The sequence below is a fragment of the Apostichopus japonicus genome, chromosome 11 (assembly GCF_037975245.1).
Source record: "Apostichopus japonicus isolate 1M-3 chromosome 11, ASM3797524v1, whole genome shotgun sequence".
Classification (NCBI taxonomy): domain Eukaryota; kingdom Metazoa; phylum Echinodermata; class Holothuroidea; order Aspidochirotida; family Stichopodidae; genus Apostichopus; species Apostichopus japonicus.
Genome location: NC_092571.1, coordinates 25,536,676 through 25,557,619, shown reverse-complemented (window position 1 = coordinate 25,557,619; position 20,944 = coordinate 25,536,676). Strand labels below are relative to the sequence as shown.

At 37.7% G+C, this 20,944-nt stretch overlaps 2 protein-coding genes across 2 annotated transcripts in view; one reads left to right on the top strand and one right to left on the bottom strand.

The window, feature by feature from the left end:
- Positions 1 to 3,075, top strand: part of LOC139976508 (cdc42 homolog) — an 11,955-nt gene extending 8,880 nt beyond the window's left edge. The window contains exon 6 of the mRNA XM_071985335.1: positions 526 to 3,075. Within this exon, the coding sequence (XP_071841436.1) occupies positions 526 to 615 (90 nt within the window). The 3' untranslated portion in view covers positions 616 to 3,075. The remainder of the gene's footprint in view (positions 1 to 525) is intronic.
- On the bottom strand, positions 2,646 to 20,944 carry LOC139976506 (uncharacterized). Its single transcript, XM_071985333.1, has 16 exons — positions 20,703 to 20,944; positions 19,249 to 19,288; positions 18,552 to 18,712; positions 17,650 to 17,783; positions 16,265 to 16,425; positions 15,903 to 15,988; positions 14,557 to 14,650; positions 13,460 to 13,565; positions 12,994 to 13,083; positions 11,874 to 11,961; positions 11,010 to 11,150; positions 9,966 to 10,105; positions 9,375 to 9,587; positions 8,563 to 8,660; positions 7,922 to 8,046; positions 2,646 to 7,208 (listed from the first exon to the last, which is right to left on the bottom strand). The coding sequence occupies exons 1-16, from the start codon at positions 20,803 to 20,805 to the stop codon at positions 6,622 to 6,624; spliced, it is 2,367 nt and encodes a 788-aa protein (XP_071841434.1). The 5' UTR covers positions 20,806 to 20,944; the 3' UTR covers positions 2,646 to 6,621.

Below are 20,944 nucleotides of genomic sequence, written 5' to 3'. Positions count from 1 at the left end.
GCATTTTGAATAAGCTTGTCTTATCTAAGAGTTTGAATGGCCGTTTCCTTGTTGAGACTACTTTGTTCTGTTGTTCTAGTTTCCGTGGTACCCTCAAAGATGACTGGTGGCAATGAATAAAAAAGAAAATTACAAATTTTCAATATCTTATAAACAGTTTTGAGACAAAGTGAGCATGTGTTGAGGTGAAGAAACCTGCATGGTGAAAATGGCCATGGAAAAACACAATGCATCAGGACTTCTTACCTCTTAGCATTGGAAAACTTAACAACTTGTGATATAGATTATAGAGGCAGGCTTTACCATGTATAGTCAAATTTTGATGTAATCACTGCAAATTGTTAATTTTATTCCAAAGGGGATACATTCTGCCCTTGACAACAACAGGCATGTGATGTTTTCTTTGTTTTTTTTTCGTGGTCTGTCTTCGGGTTGGGAGAAGTTGATGGACGGCAATCAAAAAAAAAGTTGCGGTCCAAGTGAGATTCGTAACAGAATCAAATTTTCTTTTCCTCGACATTGCAGAAAGGTCTAAAGAACGTCTTCGATGAGGCGATATTGGCCGCTTTGGAGCCCCCAGAGGTGCAGAAAAAGAGGAAATGCAAGTTGCTTTGAAGAGGAGGAGGATAGAGGAGGAGGAAGAGGAGCATTGGAGAAGTTTTCAGTTAGAGATTGCGAGAGGGTCGAGGTGTTTTTGGCCTATAGACATGTCATGTGGTTCTCATAGTTTTTCCCATTTTGTAAGATATCCCGGTGGCACACAGCACCCTTCCCTTATATGTATAAAGCTAGCAGATGAGATGTGTTTTTGAACGTGGGGGGGGGGGGAGGAGGGGGGGTAGAGATGTAACTTAAGAGGTGTGAATGCCAGAGTATTAAGTAAGAAATCTGTCATTTTCAGTTTTGGTTTTCTTTCTTGTGGGTTTTTACTCCCTGAACTATCATATTAAAGGCTTTGTTTGTGTCGTGGAGTTTGAAGTATCTTAGGATATTATTATAAAGTGCTGATTATGTGTACACAAAGTCAAGAGATTGATCTTCATATCCCTCCCCCCTCCTCCCCCCCCCCCAGCCTTGAGGTTTACAAAGGTCGGAATCACTCTGTATTTGTATTACAAATGTTTCCAAATCTGCTTCATTATATCGATAATGTAAGACTTAAAAGTTTTATAGTTCAAATGGGGAGGTGGAAGGGATGGTATTGGCTTATTTCTAGGAGGATTTTGACCCAGCTTATAGTTTCTAGGAAATTAAGTACTTCTACAATATTCCAGTGATCAACAAGGGTGAGAGGCCAACACCAACCCCTGCAGTCTCAAGAGATGAAAGTCCAGACAAAATGCCCCACCCTCCTGTTCCCCCCAAGCCCTGCTTTATACAAATGTTAATTTGTAATATGATCTCTGTTCAAGAAATCTTTATTATTTTATAAAAAAGACTTACTCTACACAACTCCTTTTTCCACTTTGTTATCTGAAAACTCTTGGGTGTTGAACACCAACAAGTGTTAGTGTGGCTAAGATGAATAACCTATTCCTAATGAAGAGAATGAACTATAAGGGGGGGGGGGGGGGTGTCAGGGTCTTATACTATATAATAATAATGGCTCACTAACAATCCTGTGAAATTCTTTATTGTGATTTTTGGAATTTGTCTCCTTGAAGCTAAATTATTGTTGAATTTGTAGATTATAATTTTGATTATTCCTACAACTGCACAAAAACTGCTTCAATAAAGCCTTAGTCAATCTGTGTTAATCTTCACTCAGTGTGTGCATAGCTGAATTTATTTATATGAAAATTTAAAAACAAAATTGCAGACAATGTTGCTTTGTTAAACACAAAGGAGAAAAAATTTCAGAATTTCTATACTTTTTCCACCAAGAGACTTGCACCTTGCAATTACATATCAGCACCAAGCTAACAGGCACAGGTGTTTGTAGTAGTGCTTCATTGGTTCTTGGGGTATTGGCTGACAGGCTTCTCCTTTGAGCCAATCAAATGCAGATATTTGGGATATTACGTTTTAAATCCAGCTGTATTGGTTCTTAGGGTATTGGCTGACAGGCTTCTCCTTTGAGCCAATCAAATGCAGATATTTGGGGTATTGTGTTTTAAATCCAGCTGTATTGGTTCTTAATGGTATTGGCTGACAGGCTTCTCCTTTGAGCCATGCAGATATTTGGGGTGTTGTCTTTTAAATCATGTTGTTAGTGTATTGGCTGACAGGCTTATGATACTTGTGATTCCTGCAAAATTAACTTAAGAAGAATTTTGGGAATGAAAATTCAAGAAAAAAAAATGCAGCCAGATCTGGTTTATTTAGTATGAAACATACCATCCATGCTCTTTTGAATAGGGACCTAACAGGTCACACAGACTGTGATGCTGATGAACGGTAGCTCGTGTCATTTGATGGCATTCTTGTTTAATAATTACACTTAAGTTGCTTTGTATAAGTTTATGCCGGTATTAACGATATGTATATATTATAACCATCTTTGTTTCAAAACTATGTAGTCCAAGAACTTTATCATACTTTTCTTTGCATTAGGGAAGCTGTGGAGTAGCATCATCTAGGGGTTTTGGTATAATACAGTATTACACCACCGTTGAATTTGAATTACCTAGACATCAACCTGTCCATTTCGTTTTTGACAAAAAAAAAAATAATAATAATAAATAATATGTATTGAAAGATGATAGTAAAACTAAGAGGGGACTATGACCTTCCATTGTAGCGATAAAATGAGCATTGTAACTCATTAAAAATTGTGTTGCAGTTTAGTCAGTCAATTATAGTCGGTGTTATATTCGAGGAGGTACGTTTAAGCAAATTTAAGAAAATTTAAGAAAATGTTCGATCCTGTCTTTTCGTTGCCTAAGATCATCTACGGCCCTGAAAAGGCCAGATGGACTGTTAGCAATTTCAAAAATATTTTCCAGTTATGTTTTATTTTTACAGTATTTAGCAACAAGGTAAAAGATAAGTTTTCAGTAAAAGCTAGGAGTAATTCTGTATTTGTCAATTAATTCTTGTGAATACAAAACAAACCAAAAAATACCAAAAAAATGAGGGTTTTTGTTTGTTGTTATTTTTTCTTTCTCTCTCGATGGGTATCAGGTTTGATTCATTTTTTACAAAACTGAAGATATAATGCTAGTTATTATATTTTGTTTGAGCCTAACAGATTTTTTTTTTATATGAAATCATTACCTGGTATTTTTGTACCTTCTCTTTACATTCAACCTCCTTCGGTATAGTGTAGCCAGTAATATTAAAGTTTAGAAGCATTTCATTTACGTCGAGTGTTAATACTAATAAAGAAGGCAGCATGTACAACTAGCTGAAGGGTGTCTTTCATGTTTTGACTAAACAGATTATGAGAAATAACTAGAATCACTACATTTGCACTTTAGATGCTGTCATTGAACCTTGTGGATTGGTTGGTACTGTAAAAGAGGTGTTTAGGAGCAAGTAGAGGCAGGGGTAATTGGGATCCGGTAGAGGTAGGGGTAATTGGGAGCGGGTGGGGGAAGGCGTATTGGGAGCAGGAGAATTGGGAGTGGGTACCATAGATCAGGGGTGCAAGCAGAGCTAATTGGGAGTGGGTGCTATACATAGATCATGGGTGCAAGCAAGGGTAATTGGGAGCATGTGTTAGAACCGGGAAGCAACTTAAAGGTACTTGGGAGCGGGTACTATATATCAGTAATACAAACGGATGCTATAGATCAGAGGTGCAAGCAGGGGAAGTTGGGAGTGGATACTGTATATCAGGGGTGCAAGCAGGGGTAATTGTGAGTGGGTACTATAGATCATTGGTGCAAGCAGTGGTACTATAGATCAGGGGTGCAAGCAGGGGTAATTGTGAGTGGGTACTACAGATCATTGGTGCAAGCAGTGGTACTATAGATCAGGGGTGTAAGCAGGGGTAATTGTGAGTGGGTACTATAGATCATTGGTGCAAGTAGTGGTACTTGGAAGTGTGTACTATAGATCAGGGGTGCAAGCAGGGGTAATTATGAGTGGGTACTAAATAGATCATGGGTACGAGTAGTGATAATTGGTAGCGTGTACTATAGACTAGGGGTACAAGCAGGGGTCACTTTTGGGAATATTTATTTGGTAGAAATTTCATAGATCTCAACAAACTTTGAGAGGATACCAACCTGGCATGGTCAGAATGAGAAAGTTTAAGTTTTAAAGGGAGTGAAGACTCGCGCACAAAGAAACGTCTAATGCCGGTAATCTGACCTAGTTACTAATGAGGTGTAACAGAAGTTTAAGACACCACCATTGATCCCAGAAAATACACACACACAGCTTGCTACCATCAGTATTAAGACACTAGTGTACAGTCAGTACATACAGCTGCAATCAATACCCACAGCACAGAGTACAAGCAATACAGCGATGGACATCTCAGGTCCAGCTAAAGATAACAAGGTATCACGTTTCATTACTGTACTGTCTGCATTTTGTAGCGACACAAACAAAACGTCACTTGCAAGCAACGGAAAGTTAACTTTTTCAGATGGCCGCACGTGATTTGGGTCTAGTCTTCAATGCCTTTTAGACTGATATCTGGGACTTTGGAGGACAGCTGATGGCAGACAACACAACAATGGGAATATTGGTGGCATACATTGTGGCAATCAGGATAAACTGTGGCAGGCAAACCTAACATAGTTGACTCTCATATTTGTTTGAAAACTCACACAGAATAATTTGGCAACATTTTCTTTTCAATAATCAAATTTTTATTGAAAATGGAAATATCTCAGAATGCACATGTACACTTACGAAAGCTTAAATATGCTCTTTAAAAATTTGTTGTTCCTTTTACTCTTAAAGTAACTTCACATCTGTACATCAGAATTAGAGCTTTGATAGGGAAATGATATCTCTGTAACTTCCTACATTCTACCTTACCTTTCAGATTCCTACCCATACAAGATGTGTGCCATTGAACACTGTAAGGGCTACAACACAAAACAGAATGCAAAAATGCATTGAAGTTTCGATTACTTCAACAATTAACTTCTTTTCTATATGATTCATGCCAAGTATAACAAGATTTCCACAATTTGACCCCTGGTAAATGCCAAATGACCTCTGATCTCAACCAAATATAATAAGGGGCTTGAACTCAACATGTCACAACTATGAACTAAATATGAGATTAGTCCCAGCTTTCCTTCATGAGATATGGTGTTTACATGTTTTCACAATTTGACCTCTGGTGACTGCAAATGGCCTTTGACCTCCACCAAAACAATAGGCTTCTTGTAATCACTGTGGTACTTCTACACATCAATATGAAATTGGTCTGTCCTTTCCTTCTTGAGATATCGTGTTTACAAGGTTTTCACAATTTGACCCCTGGTGACCCCAAATGACCTTTGACCTCCACCAAAACCAATAGGCTTCTTGTACTCAATGTGGTACATCTACATACTAAATATGAAATTCGTCTGACCTTCCCTTCTTGAGATAACCTATTTACAAGCTGGGCGTCACAATCACACACACATACTAACATACGCCATCATGAATGCATAGGTTATGATCATCTAAACCAAAAATTAACCTGAAAGATTGCAAACATCCCACTCGATTGGACTTAATCTCACAAAGAAGTACATTATTAGTCAGAATTAACTCAAGTTGATAAAAAAAGGAAAACACAACAAAAACAAAAAAAGACAACTAATAGAGGATTCAATGATTGTTTTAAGGTCTTAATGTTATTTTGAACAATGGATTAATAGTAACGATTTTCCCTGGACTGAAAAAGTGACACCATTAAATATGGGGTAAAGAGCACTCCTGATCTTTTTAATGGTGAGGGAAAAATAGAAAAAAGGTTAAATCATAAATCCCATACATGCTGGCTACAAGTTTTGGCTTGTCCGAGTTGCTGAAATTAATGCTCTTACGATGTTATGAGTATACCATACTACGACACATAATTACATCCACACATGACGGTGTGAATGCCATACCTAGGACAAGTATTCTTGAGGAATAGTAACAAAGTTGGTTGCCCTTTATCTGGGCCTGTTGCTATATTCATGTACCATCTTTCTCCATGTTAACAGGTCTAACATGAAGAAGTGGTGCATATGATGTTCATTCTTGGGATCTAGTGACAACCAATCATAAAAAAATTGAGGGGGGGGGGATTGCATGTGTGGGGCTGGCAAAAATTTATTTATCAGAGAAAATTTATTTTTTGACCCCTGAAGATCCTGGCATGGTATGAGAAGTCCGTTTGAAGTTTTGAGTTCTTACTCGACATGTTCTGGACTTTGTCACTGAATTGATACAAAATTTAAAGGGCCACAGTTAAAACCATTACAATCAGGGAGTTTTAAGGGAAAAACATGGGGCAAAGGGATGGATTGGGGAGGGGGAAGGGGAAGGGAGAGACATTGGCTACATCATTGGCTACATCACAAAGAGTAATCAGTAGTATGTATAGCATACAACTCCTTGCTAACCATCTCAGTGTCATCGTGGTGATTTATACACACACACACACTGATTGGGCGTTCCCTTCTTCCCATTGTTCCCTTCTTCCCATTGTTCTTGTTTCATTGTCCATTTGCTCCCACATCAAGGTGTCTTGGCTTTCTTTGGGCTTTTGCCTCTGAACTTCCCCTTTGGTGACTTCTTCCCACCAAAGCTCTTAGGTCTCGGTCTCCCTTTCTTCTTCTGCATTTTTCTTCTCCTCTCGGGAGTGAATTTCTTTCCTTTCTTCCCGCCTTCATCGTCGTCGTCGCTGTCGTCGTCATCATCTGCCTTCCGTTGACCTTTGACCTGACTGGTCTTCTTCACGAATCCTTTCGAAGCTTTGTCGGATTTTGGCTCGGTCTCACTTGCTTGACCTCCTGTTCCTTCTTGGGAACTCTGGCCTTCTGGTAATGGTTCAGTCTTCTTCATTTTTCCCTCATTTTTCTTGATCCCTTTCTGCTTATTGTCACCATCTTGGGTGGTCTTTTTATCATCCTTTGCTTCTTTAACGTCTCCTCCTTTGTTTGACTTTTTCTGCCTCTTCCCTCCTTTTCCTTCGACCCGACCCTCATCTCCATCTGGGTGTTGCCTCTTCTTGCCCTCCGGTGCTGGACTGGTATCACTCTTTCCTGTGCTGTCCGTATTCGGGACCTCTGTGTTATTTTCCTCGGTAGCTTCATCTTCCGGAGCTATTAACAAAAAGAGATTTGACAAAAAAAAGTTGTAACTTTAAAAAGCAAACTGCTAAGGCTTCCACCCACAATTTCCAAAGACATGATGGCAGGGTGATACATTCTTTAAGCACACCTGACCCAATCAACAACATAGAGTGCTCGCATTTCATTCCAAACACTGCATTCTTGAAAAATGTGAATAAATATAAACTCAAGTTTGAGTTCTTGAATTACTGTTCCCTACATGATTTAACAACATAATCAATATGTGACCTCACTTTTTTGTTGCATTCCAAGAATAGTAGTTTATTTGCAAAACTAAATGAAAATTTTGTAAAGACCCAAATGAGACATTAACAAATTTGTCCTTTGTAAATTGTTGTTGAGGGTGGGCAACTTTTTGGAAAGCATAGAAGGAACAGAACCAAGTGAAATTTCTGAAATCATGAATCAAAAAAACAAAATCCAAGCTAGGTTGAATATGCCCGGAGAATGTCTCAGTCGATGGATTTTGAGTTGGAAATCAAACGTCCGGGGTGGACACTTTAATGGCTGCACCATGACAACATGCCCTCGCCCTCTCATTCCCATACAAGAATGACCTCGAATGGGTTTCACACTGGAGAAACTTCCATCTCGTAAACTTGCACATCACCCACCCAAAGATAGCACTTGCAAGTTAGAAACAGAACGAAAAAAAGAAGATGAATAAAAGACGAGATACTTACTTGCTTTTGGTATCACATTAGAGAACTTCCTTAGTTTGGCTACAAAGAAACCGTCCATATTGTGCGTATGAGGATAAAACCTTCTCGTCTCCTTCAGACTCGGATGGAAGCTTCGGGATCCCATACTGCGGAGAGTAACGGAAAGATAACAGGTAACGTTGGACGAACGAGAACAGCTAGGGGAGGGAAGGGGTTAAACTCCTTCATGTTATTAAATACTAGGCCCTATTGAGAAGTGAAAGAGTTTCTAATCTTACTCTTGCACTTTGACCTGCTACTGCACTTTAGAAAACTTTTCTATTATCATACTGTTCCAATCTTGGGGTAGTTTGGGCACAGGGTTGGTCCCACCGACTCACGTAACCCAGCGATTATTTCAGACCAAGATGTTGGGAGTAATATTCTCAGTCCCCTATTTGTAACCCTTGAACACATTATCCATAGGGGCTAGTTTTATATACAACATACATACATACACACACCTGTACATACATCACTATTTACCTAATCATTCGTTTTGTGAAATGGGCCACCCTACTTGCTCCTCCCCTCACTCATACAATATATTTGGTGACATGCACAACTAACTTTCAAACTAGTCCGACACTCAGCAGAGAGCTTATGAAATAGCAGAGACTCACTTCTTGAATCCTGGAGTACCAAAGTCTAGCCCTGTGGGGACAAGTTTGACACTTCGTTTCTTCAGGGCGTAGTCCACGACCCACTCGTTTTCTTCGACCTTTTAGGATACAAACAGGAGATAATTATAGTTGAATCTTGGGGGGAAAAGTTGACTGCTTTATAAAACTACTCGAAATAGATTTTGTTTTTGAATCTGTAGTTCAAAGCCCCATCCTCATATCATACTGTACGGTGAAGAATTTTTTGTTTTTGCAAAATTCGAGAAAATTTGTAAATATATTTTGCAACAGCAGAGTGACGTCATCACAGCGATCCAGATGAAAAACTCTTCTGGTTTTCTATATAACATTGACTTTAAAATATTTACAAATGAAAATAGTATCTTTTCCCTAGTAGCGTTTCGATGAAATTAAAACCTGGATTGATCACAGTTTTACAACATAAAGCAAATCGATTTTGTGGTCATCCTTTTGTTCTATTGGAGCACTCTTAATTAGATAAATAGTTAATTAGCATGTTACCAATTTGCTGAAGCTCATCTCGATAGCTTTGTGTCCTTCACAACCAATGTAATCAACTTTGTCATTTGTTATTTACACAGGTCTTGACACCTGACTGTATCATTCCTTGAAATTTGACGTCTGGTAAGAAAACCAAATTCGATGCAAGAGGAAGCTTTGAGAAATTGGAAATAGCAGATTGCTATTTGATAGATTCCACTTCCGTCCCCCACTTCCGTCCCCCACTCCTCCCCCTTACCCCGACCCCTGCCATTTTTATTCTTGTGTTTTCTTTTGAGAAATGGACTTACCAAGATTGAGCATGTAGAGTAAACTACGTATCCTCCGGTCTTAGATCTTGCATTTACCGAGTCAATCGCAGCTAAAAGTAACTCCTTCTGGAGTTTGGCACTGTTGTACACATCGTCCATTGACTTGTTAGTTTTCACACTTTCGTCCTTACCGACGACCCCAGTACCGGTACAAGGAGCATCTAGGAGGACACGGTCAAAGCCACCTTGAACCTAAAAGTAGAAATTGTTATTTGTATAGAAAAATATCTTCTTTTTTCAAAACAACTTGACATGCAAACTTAAACAGTCACTTAGGTAAAACTGGTCAGAGACGAATGCAGTCAATGAGGTTACATCAATAGACAACAGAGTGTTAGTAACACCAAAGTTATTACAGTGAATTATTTTTTGTAAAGTAAACTCATTGGCCTTTAGAAGCTCTTATGGGTAAGTTTGGCTGTTCAAAGTGATGAGACCTAGGAACAGTGATTCGGGAATAGCATCAAAGATATCAGTATCACTTCTGAGCTGGTGTCCAGTAAAACCTTTTCTGGCAAGCAAAACAAATACTGTCTCTTAGAATGGATTAGATCAAGTCGTGTCACTCACCTTTGGAAACGATCTACCATCTTCATTTGAGACCACAATATTTGTGACACCGCACCGGTGGGCGTTACCAACGATAGACTTCACCCTGTCCTTGTTGGCATCATTAGCCAGCACCCTGCCAGTGTTCTTCATCAGTGCAGCTGGCCAAATAAGAAAAAAAAAAATTAAAAAATTAAAGATAAATAAAACTTGAACTATGAAAAGAACCTTGAACTATGAAAAGAACCTTGAACTATGAAAAGAACCTTGAACTATGATAAGAAACTTGAACTATGAAAGAAACTTGAACTATAAAAAGAAACTTGAACTATGAAAAGAAACTTTACCTATGATAAGAAACTTGAATAATGATAAGAAACTTGAACTATGATAACAAACTTGAACTATGACAAGAAACTTGAGCTATGATAAGAAACTTTACCTATGATAAGAAACTTGAATGATGATAAGAAACTTGAACTATGATAAGAAACTTGAGCTATGATAAGAAACTTTACCTATGATAAGAAACTTGAATGATGATAAGAAACTTGAACTATGATAAGAAACTTGAGGTATGATAAGAAATTTGCACTATGATAAGAAACTTGAACTATGACACAAAGAAAGTCATTGAGAATTCATTTGAGTTCTAGAAACAAATGAATTTTCAGGAGATACTTAAAAGACACAAATGAAGGAGAGTGCTTGATGGATTCAGGTAACTTTTTCCAAGAGGTAGGGCAGCAGAAGCAAAACAGCGCCCCCCCCCCCCCCCAGGATCTGTTAGTAAGCTGTATGTTGAGTAGACATTTATTCCGTTTGGTTAGTAGACATTTATTCCTTTGAACATGATTCACAAGGTGCACAATATTAGAAGTAGATGAAGGCTACAAGAGGCTGAAGCAGCTTCACACTAAAACTGAATAGTATCAAATAATGAATGGTGGATCAGATTTGGATAATCCTGGATGAAATTTACTGATATTTGGATAATCCTAAATTTTACATTACTTATATTTATCAAATACTCTGATAGGTAGTCTTTAATTTTTTTGCTCTCACAAATATATGTTGTTTTTCCTCCTGGTGCAGAACACATGTCCAGGACACTCTCATGCTCTTGAGGGGCGAGTGCCATGACTGGGAGGAAACTGGATGCCCCCTGGAGGACGTAATGGCCAGCCAAGTACTCTGGAGTTGCACCTGATGAAAGAGGCAAATATGTAGTGCTTACTTAAAGGATGACTGGTTGAAAAAATTAATTTTGTTAGATATGGGGCCATTCAAAATAGAGAAGTAAGATGTGTTCTAAGTTGTTGTATTTAAAATTACTACTGAAGTGTATCCTTGTGATTTAAGCAACACTCCACCCTTCCTCCCCCCCTTCCCCTCCCATCTCAAAAACATTTATGAACCTAAAGTTAATTACTTACTGACATTAAGAAACCAACACATGGCACATTGATCACTGTAGATTTCACTGCTTTTTTTCCCTATTGACCTTTTAATAGAGCAAAATGCTGTGGAAACTATCAAAACTGCAAAAAGGACACCAGTTATCTTAGCAGTATCTTTACACAGAATCTTTCAGTATTTCGGTGACAATAAACAAATTCTTGATCCTCCAAAACTGCTTTCCCAATATTAAACTACTCCCTGCAGCCCGAATACCTATGAGAACTGCTGACCAGTTTTCTTAGAGATATTTAACAGCACGACAAATCGAACAGTGGCATGCATAAAGCGGGATGATTTAGAATTCCGCACTGCCATCTTTCAAATCCTGCACAATCCACTGGAACAGGAGACGTCTAAAATGCACTTGCATCTAACATGCACTTGCATCAAATACCTAGATGGTATTAAGCACTTTAGTCGTAAGCTTCTTTCAAATTCAAATGCATCCTCATCAATATTTTGGCTTACCGATTGGAACCGATGACTCAAAGATGACGAGCCCCACTTTTGACCATTTGCCGACTGGATCAAGATTCACTCCTCGATTAATCAGAGCCTGAAAATAGGGAGAGAGTGGAACATTCACAAAATCAGAACTAAAGTGAAAAAGAAATCTACTTATTACTGATAGATGATAGCAGACTGGTAAAACAAGTACAACAGCATGAGTACAACAGCATGAGTATGAGTACAACAGCATGAGTATGAGTACAACAGTATGAGTGGAAGAACAAATAGCCTTCCCCTTCATATCATTTATTCAACAGAGTTAACCATACGTTATCAACCACGCCTGCAGTATGAGTACAACGGCATGAGTATGAGTACAATAGTATGAGTATGAGTACAACAGTATGAGTGGAAAAACAAATAGCCTTCCCGTTCATATCATTTATTCAACAGAGTTAACCATACGGTGTCAACCAGACTTGCAGTACAAGTACAACAACATGAGTATGAGTACAACAGCATGAGTGTGAGTACAAGTAGAAGTCCCCTTTGCATGAGTACATGTATACGAGACTCTAAATGTAAGTCCCAGTGCTTCATTTTGCACTAGTACCTACAATAGATTCTAATAATGACCTGAGTACAACGATCCACAACGAGTAAAGGTAACTATGCTAGAATAAGAGTAATGACTTACTACAAGTCCGCTGTGATAGCAAAATGCTGAAAATGTCAGAATTGGCTTAACTAATACTCACAAATTGTTTATCTAGAATATGGTTCATCATCATTTAAACCATGTCAATTTTTGGGAGTTAGGTTATAAAATCATTTTGTGATGGAAACACAGAAAAATGTTCTCGTCTGGAAGAGGCTTATCAAGAGTGAATTGAAACAGGAACATAAGCAGCATTAAATGTTAAGGTGGGTTGATAAACTTTAGATTGGGATGGGAACCATTTTATTCCAGAATCATATCCCACCCTCCCCTCAGCCTGCCCCATCACCACCGACTCCATGGATCACCTCCTTATGCTGTATCAAGGATACTTAAGAGTGTGAAGCTATAGTATATGGACTGTTATATTTATATATCATAAAATGACACTTCATCTCTGACAAGTCCCTAGCACCATACCTGGGCAAGATCTCTCCTTCTCGTCTTTAAGGTATTGGTTCGTATCGTGAGAGGTCTGTGGACTTCGTTGGCCTCCAAAACATCATTCAACTATTAAAATCAGTCATAAAAAAGACATATATAGTTAAGTCACATATATTTTTTAATTCAAACATACGATGACGCACACTGTTTGACACTGGATCCCAAAGTTCTGATTGAAAAGCAACACGCATCGGTTTCTAAACATTCATATCTCAAGCAGTCATCATAAAGTAGTTTGTTTTACAATTAAATGCATTTTATGCAAGAAAAGTACAACATTGTGATCAATTGAATTGTCCAACCCCCCCCTCCTCTTCATTAGCACCATGAGAGGTTATTTTATGTCTATAGAATGGTTAGTATTTTGTATTGTGTTTACGATGGAGCCCATATAACTGCACTTCAAACACAAAAATAATCTAAATAAGCTTTGAATACTTACTTCTGCCATAGGGAAAATCTCCATCAGTTTTTCAATCATAAATTCGTTATATCCGTAATAGTTCATCAGGTCCCCCTTCAAGACTTCGACGTATTCTTGTCTTGACCTAGCGTAAAATGATTTGTTGAAAGAGTGAATCTCTTCTTCTCTTTTCCAATATGCAAAAAATGTCTGAAAATGTTCCTTCATTTTGAAATTTTCTTCACACCCTTATTCTTATATAAATATATATATTGCTTGGCAGAGTAGAAATCTAACATCCTTTTTTTACTCGCTTAAGGTGAACCCTCTTGGTACTAAATCTGAAATCTACAGTAAACATTCTAATTGAAGAGAAATCCTTGCCCTACATTATTGAATGAAGGAAGAAGGTGGTTGGGATCGAGGGAACAAACTGAGATTAAACTTCCTCATATTTAGTTTTAACTTCTTCACTTAAGTTGGAAGGCAAAATTATTCTACAATGCAAATGAAACTGTGAGTGCTTGCAATGTCTTAACAACAACCCCTTTGTATACCATGCAATAGGCATCTTTGTACAAAGAATATTTCTGCATAAATGCTAACATAATTGGAAGTGCCTTCTATGTATTAACCCAAGTCATTTGTAATGCATAACATATCTCTCTCTGTACTTCTATTCAAAGAATACTTCTTTATCACAAATATGATTGGAGGAAGTGACTGCTATGTATCAACCACAATCTATTTGAGTATCATACAAATAGCTAACTTCCCTACCACACATATCCTCAATGAAACCAAGTCTATTTAAGTAGACTCTATTACCCAATTCCTGGAAACCCACTTTCAGCATAAAAGCCATTTTCCTGTTTTCAACTTTTTGTTGGAATTGAACACACTCATAACTTAGAAACTACTCACATAATTGATCAAAACACACAAATGAAAGATAATATCACTGCTTCCTTCAGATGATTTGGGCGAGGGGGGAGGCGAGGAGTATGGAGAGGGGGCGTAGGTGGGATCGGTTGGTAGAATTATACATGAAATAGTTTTGATAATAAAAGTAGACCAAGAAGACAGAAAAACATAATAATATAGATATATCAAATATGAAAACAATTTTGGTTTACCTTTCTGGATCTCTCTTGTTTTTAAAATCTCCAAGGACTCCCATAACTTCTCTGATCCTGAGACTGATCAAGGTAAGATCTGGAGGTTGGGATGGTGCATTGTTGTCAAGGTAACAGTTGCTATGTATATCATATATACTGTATCTTACGTGGTATGTAGTATTTACTTCACTCCTCTCTTACCTGTCTCCTACAACACTAACGCACATTTCCTAGTCTACCTAGATGCCACTGGTATAATTTTAGCACTGCGACCCCGGTGACCTCTCCCACAGGTCACCACAGGTCAAGGTAACAGTTGCTATGTATATCATATATACTGTATCTTACGTGGTATGTAGTATGTAGCATACTTATAGCAGGGTTGCCTGTACTCTAATGGATTTGTACTCATGTTCGGGTTGTTTCTGAGATCTAGTATAGGTATTTAGTCCCAGAATACAACGTGCATGTATTCACAATTTGAGCCTTTGTACCCAGTGTACTCATAAAAAGGGGGCATGCTACTTGTACTCATGCTGTTGTACTTGTATCACTAGTAAGTGTGATTACATTCAACTTCCCACCAAATATCCTTTTGGGACACATTTACAACATTCTGTACAAACACTAACATGAAGTATTTCTGCTCACTCCAACAAGAGACATGCCAACTTCTTACGAGTCTTAAAACTTTATGGCAATAATAATAATAATAATAGGAATTTATAAAGTGCAAAATGCAAAAGCCTCTAAACGCTAAAGAAAGAAAAATCAAACAAGAGCATTTACAAATAAGTGAGTCTTTAACATAGATTTAAAGTAGTTCAAATTGTCGTTTAGGCGAATGTCAATTAACAACTTTAGCCTTGATCTATTTGCAAAGTAGGTTGTTGCTATGACACGTTTTAAAAATTCTTTCGTTTATAGGGCTGCCATATTTATGCAGGGTGTTGTGCCACAAAACCTACTTTAATTCTATTATTAACTTTTGATTTATTATTTGTACATATAGTACATGCTCCTTCAAGCTATATAACTCTTAACTGTTTTTTCATATCATATTTATACTTTCATGTATTTATACTGGATTTTAATAAATAAAAAAATTTAAAAAACAGGTTTGGCTTTCATCATCTATGTTGGCCTATCAAGAAAAACTGAGTCCTTGTATTGAACTAGAGCAGGAATTATTGAGGACTTAAAAATTTGATACTATCGACCAATACATATACACTAACGATACAGTTTGCACTTGAGTGTGTCTGTACTGCCAACTCCACCATCTGTTTGAAGTCATCACGCAATCAAACAAGCAATCCCGCACATTAATATCTCTTACTATCGAGAGAAGCAAACAAGGATATCTTCCAATTCAATTTCTTGTCCGCTCGGAAGTTGAAACTTCTCAATTTGTGCGATATTTGTCATGAGCTCGTCTTCGGCCAGTTTCCTAAAAGGTAGGATAAAAAAAATACATAGCTTGATATAGGAATCCCCCAAACGATGAGTAAACTGCAGTGAAGCTAGTGGTTGTCGACTAAAACGGGTTCCCCCACCCCTCCCACCAATCCCCCACAAAAATAATGTTATCAAGACCATTATAACTGATGCAATATACTGTATAGCACATATCCCCCCCCCCCCCTCTCCCACCAACAGGAATATCGATAAATCTTAATCCTTGGTAAAAAGTCCTGTCAGAAGATCTCTCGTAAAGGACACCTACTTTTGTATTTCGTGTTTCTTCCGCAACTTTTTTGAAGCTTTCTCGATTGGTAGAAGGTCATCATCTCCGTCTTGTCCCTCCTCTTCCTCCTCCTCATCATCATCGTCATCGCTGTCATCCTCCGAGTCCATCCCAACGCCTGCTCCAAAGTCATCGGCTGGCTGCACAGACAATGCAAGAGACTTTTAATTATCAAGTGTTTGAATTATGGTTACAGTACATTCCAAATCACTATCTGGTAGACTGTCTCCAAATGCTGGTTTCTTTACTTGCTAAATGCCAGTGGAGTTTGCCGTCTGCCAGTAACCACAAAAAAAGCACTGGCTATTTTCTGCTAGTAAATTATATTAAGAACACAAGCACATGATGGGTCTGATAACAATCATCACTATCGTACAGACCTACGGCTTATTATCAACAATTATTACGGGACTTCTCTCAGAAGCCCTGTACAGTAATGGATGTGTGTTGTAATTCAGCGAAAAGATGGCAGTAAGAACTTGATTTTATGCCTGTGGATATTTTAAGCACTGGCAACTTTTGCTAGCAAGTGGCCAAAATTGTGAACTTCTAGGCCAAATCAGGCTTCATAAAATGCAAAGAAACTTGCTATAACTTTAATCGTTGGATTGCATTCAGATTGAGCCGACAGCTTCCGAAAGAAGAGATGCATGTTTGGATTCCATTCCTGACATGAAACAGAAAATTATTATGGACCTACTGTAATGCAGGGTATTCAAATCCCACCATGAATAAACATAATGAGATGGTTATGATCCTTTTTATGTTTTAGTTGAATTCCAATAACTATTGAATATGCATGCATCTGGTCCTGCAAACCACCTTATTACCACAATTAGGCTGAACTATAAGGATATATTCGAGAAGATAATGCATTTACTCAAACAAAGGGAGTACCTTCCTTCGCATATAAATCCTCTATATATAAGAAGATAACTTTCTACGGATACATCCTACTCAGGGTGTAGATCCTGCAGCCGGTAGTGTTGTACCATTAAGCAGTACTGTAACAATAAGCTTATTAGGATTGTTACAAATTTGCTTAATTACTGTGAAATCAACAGATACAGTTGTAAGATTCTAACACCCTGTCTATAAATCTATCACAATACTTGGTCTGTTTTGTACTACAGGTCTGTCAAGTATTAATGGCTATGCAGCACTATACCTTTGCGATGGAATTCACTAGGATTGTTTGAATTATTTCCAGCTTTTTTTGGTCAAACAACTGCAGATGCTACTACCATTGCATCACAGCGCTTAGGACCGCTACAGTAACTAAGGTATCAACGTCTCATGAGACCTTCTGGTTTCAATCCCGAGAAAATTGAGGTTTTCTCGTTTGAAATATTCTGATCTCTTACCATATCTTCATCTTCGGAATCACCATCATCATCATCATCATCGTCTGAGCTGAGGAGGTCCAGTGTTTTTTTGTCCAATGGTTGTAACCACCCTTTGTTTTCGTCAGTGAAGCCCCTTGCAGCACCTTTTGCCGCTGCAAAATCAGAAACATATAAAAAGACCTTCGAGGTAGATATGTTCAAACAAAAGAACTGCTCCGTAGAGGAAACAAAAGTATGCAGTATTTTGGCCAGTCAAGTTTTGAAGGGTCGACAAGGTATCAAAGAACAGCCTCCACAGACAAACAGCTTGGCACAAAGTCGAGTCAGAACACCTCACACCAGAACATTTAAACCTCACAGTCGCATTAGCCATGGAGATTTCTGTCATTCAAGATTTCTGTTAATCATGTTTAAGCCAGAGCAATCAAACAACAGAAATTGAGAAATTTGTAGACTTTGGTACATGAGAAAAATCAGAAATTCATCATAACTATTAATCTTTTTTACTGTAATGTTAAATCTATCTTCTGAACTTTTTGTCCACTCATGTTGTAAAACTTTTGCTACTGGAATACAAAATATGTGCAGTCTTTCTTTGATACTGTCTTCATGAATCAAATCAGGATTTCTGTCTTTAAAATGTTTATTAATTTAAAGTGGAAATTGCTGGGAAAGGTTGTAACCTTTAAATGGCTCACAACTACATTTAATTAGCTCGACTATAAAATATCAAATATAAACATCAGGCCTCTCTATATAGCACACACTGAATCTAACCAAAGTGGCTTCAGTAAAAAATACTAAACCATCCTCCATCTCAACCCCTTCACACCCACAAAGAGTAGAATTGTAAGCAAAATTGGATAAAAAACAAAGCATCTACAGAGTGAGAATTTTGAGACTGAACCGTCTTTGTTTACCTTCCAATTCAACATCCTCCAATCCGCTGTCGTTGCTTGAATTATCATCTAACAGTTCGTCATCTTTGCTCTCTGCTGCAACAACCGGTAAATTCTTCTTGAGAGCCTTTGTTTCCTTGTCTTGTTGTCTGGCCTCCTTCTTGGATTTACGTTTTGCCGCTCTGGACAGAGAAAATGGAGAGAATTGTCCAATAATAATCATTATTATCTGGAATTATAACCAATATTGAGGAACAAATGACCAATTCAATACATGATCCAACACATATACACCAAAGCACATCGTAGATGGATGCGAACAGGTAAGGTCGTTTCGAATTCAAATTTAAATTCAAAATTATGTGGAATAACCCTGCAAATTTTTGTACAGCACATGTAATGCTTGCAGGAAAATAGTTTGCTGTTTAACATACTATATTTTTCCATACTAGAGACCCTGAGATTTAAGAAAGAGTCTAAAAAACACAGCAATGTTTGAATTGTTTTTACACCTTATTTCCATACTGGAGACACTGAGATTTTAGACAAGTCTAAAGAACACAGCAATGTTTTATGTACAGTATCCTTGCAATCAGTTCAACTTAAAAGACAGGGCAGTTGCAATAAATATATTCAAGTTGCTGCACATGAACCCTAATGCAGAACCACACTACAGTATTTGTCAGGAAAAGAGAACCAGTCAACTTGGGAGACTTACCTCAGTCTTGCCCTGTGGCCTACTTTCTTATCTGTATCATCTGTAAGGAAAACGAGATATAGATAGTTTATATACTGTATGTATACAGACTTCAAACTTTAGGTTACAATTTTTAGCAATAGTTACAATTGATTCATCTAGCATACAAAAGGTCTGAGAAAAAGGAAAGAAGGTGGTTACCATCGAAAAGTACAATGAGAACAAATTCAGGCTTCAGAGTGCCAGCTGTTGAGGTTACATGTAGGCTGCAATAAATTTGAGGGACCTTTTATGACGCTGTACCAACTGTATGAGGCGCTTTCAGAAATGTTATGATTTTACCATATGATACCAATCAAAAGGAAACCAACCTTGAAGAGTGTTAGCAAGTCTCTTAAAGTGTTTATTGTCTCTCACAAATGTGAAGGCAAACAATGAATGAATAAAATTTGAAGGCTATACAGTATAGTACTGTATGTCCACATCATCGCTATGAAGAAAAGTTCTTGTGTGCTAGCTTACTGTCAGCTGGACTATTGTCTGTTTGTGTCCATTTTGAGGAATGAAGAAATTTCACCAAATTAATATAAACATTAAAATACAGGATCCTATTTTTACTCAAAATTTAGGTTCATCAAAGTAAATTCCAAATAATTTCTTGCTCACTTTATGAAGACTGTGCCATAATAGGTACCGGCAGGGGTGCGATTATTTGTGAAAATACAGCTATGGAAATTGCCTGGAATTTCTTCAAACTTTTGTTTAAAATATGCAAATGTAGAACTGCGCATGTTGTTAAACACATTGTACTTAGCTAGATATGTATGATCTAGAGAAAATTATTCAATGATGAGTAAAATATGTCACTTCAAAGCTTTTACTGTAGGTGTGTCATAAGTGGACCCATGATGCTACTCCATGAAAAGGAGGCCACACCCAGTTGAAGCTGAAACAAGCCAGGGACAATTAGACTTAAAAAAAGACTTGCCAACAGGTCAATCTTTGAAGTTTGATGGATTTTAATGGATGTTGTAATGTAGCTATTATCATGATTTCTAATGCCTATAAGAGAGTTAGGACAATGTTGTTCATAGGTGTCTGTAGACCTATAAGTGGTAATTTGAAATGAACATACACAATTACACTTCTTTATTCTACATTTCCCCAGGCTCCAAGCACATGAGTTATAGCAACCCTGACCCCCTGTGGAAATAGCTAGAGGCTGGCCTAAATATTGCCATGTGGAAATATATACGAAAAAATTGTGTCATGTCACATCACACTCTAGAGCACCATACATACATAACTTGTGCAAAAGGAAGTTTCTTTCAGTCTTTGTAAAATTTGATTGTGGAAAACATTGACAAAGAAAGAAATAACATGTTAGTTGTTAACTGTAGTGTGTAATATCCCATCTTTAGTTTAGGCTTAGGCTAGTTAGGTTTGGCTATTTTGGTCTGTTAACTAACACTAACCTGTGCCTAACAGCTTTGCAGAAAATTGAGGATCTTGTTGCTTTCTCGCCTTTCGACCGGGTCCTCGCTTACCAAGATCTGACTTGTCTTTCTTCCTACCCATTGTGTGATATTTTTAAATCACTTCAGGTAGGTTATGCAGACAGAGACGTTTCAATAGAGCAGCAAGTATTTTTGCTTGTGCCCAAATTTGATATTATTACTACTGCATTAAACTTTCTCGTTATTATGGATTTCGCGAA

Coding starts and splice junctions, on each gene's coding strand:
- LOC139976506 (XM_071985333.1), bottom strand. CDS start 20,805: ATGGGTAGGAAGAAAGACAAGTCAGATCTTGGTAAGCGAGGACCCGGT. Junction 16,426..17,649: donor ATTCCGAAGATGAAGATATG/GTAAGAGATCAG, acceptor TTGTCTGTGCAG/CCAGCCGATGACTTTGGAGC. Junction 11,151..11,873: donor TGAGTCATCGGTTCCAATCG/GTAAGCCAAAAT, acceptor CTCTTTCATCAG/GTGCAACTCCAGAGTACTTG.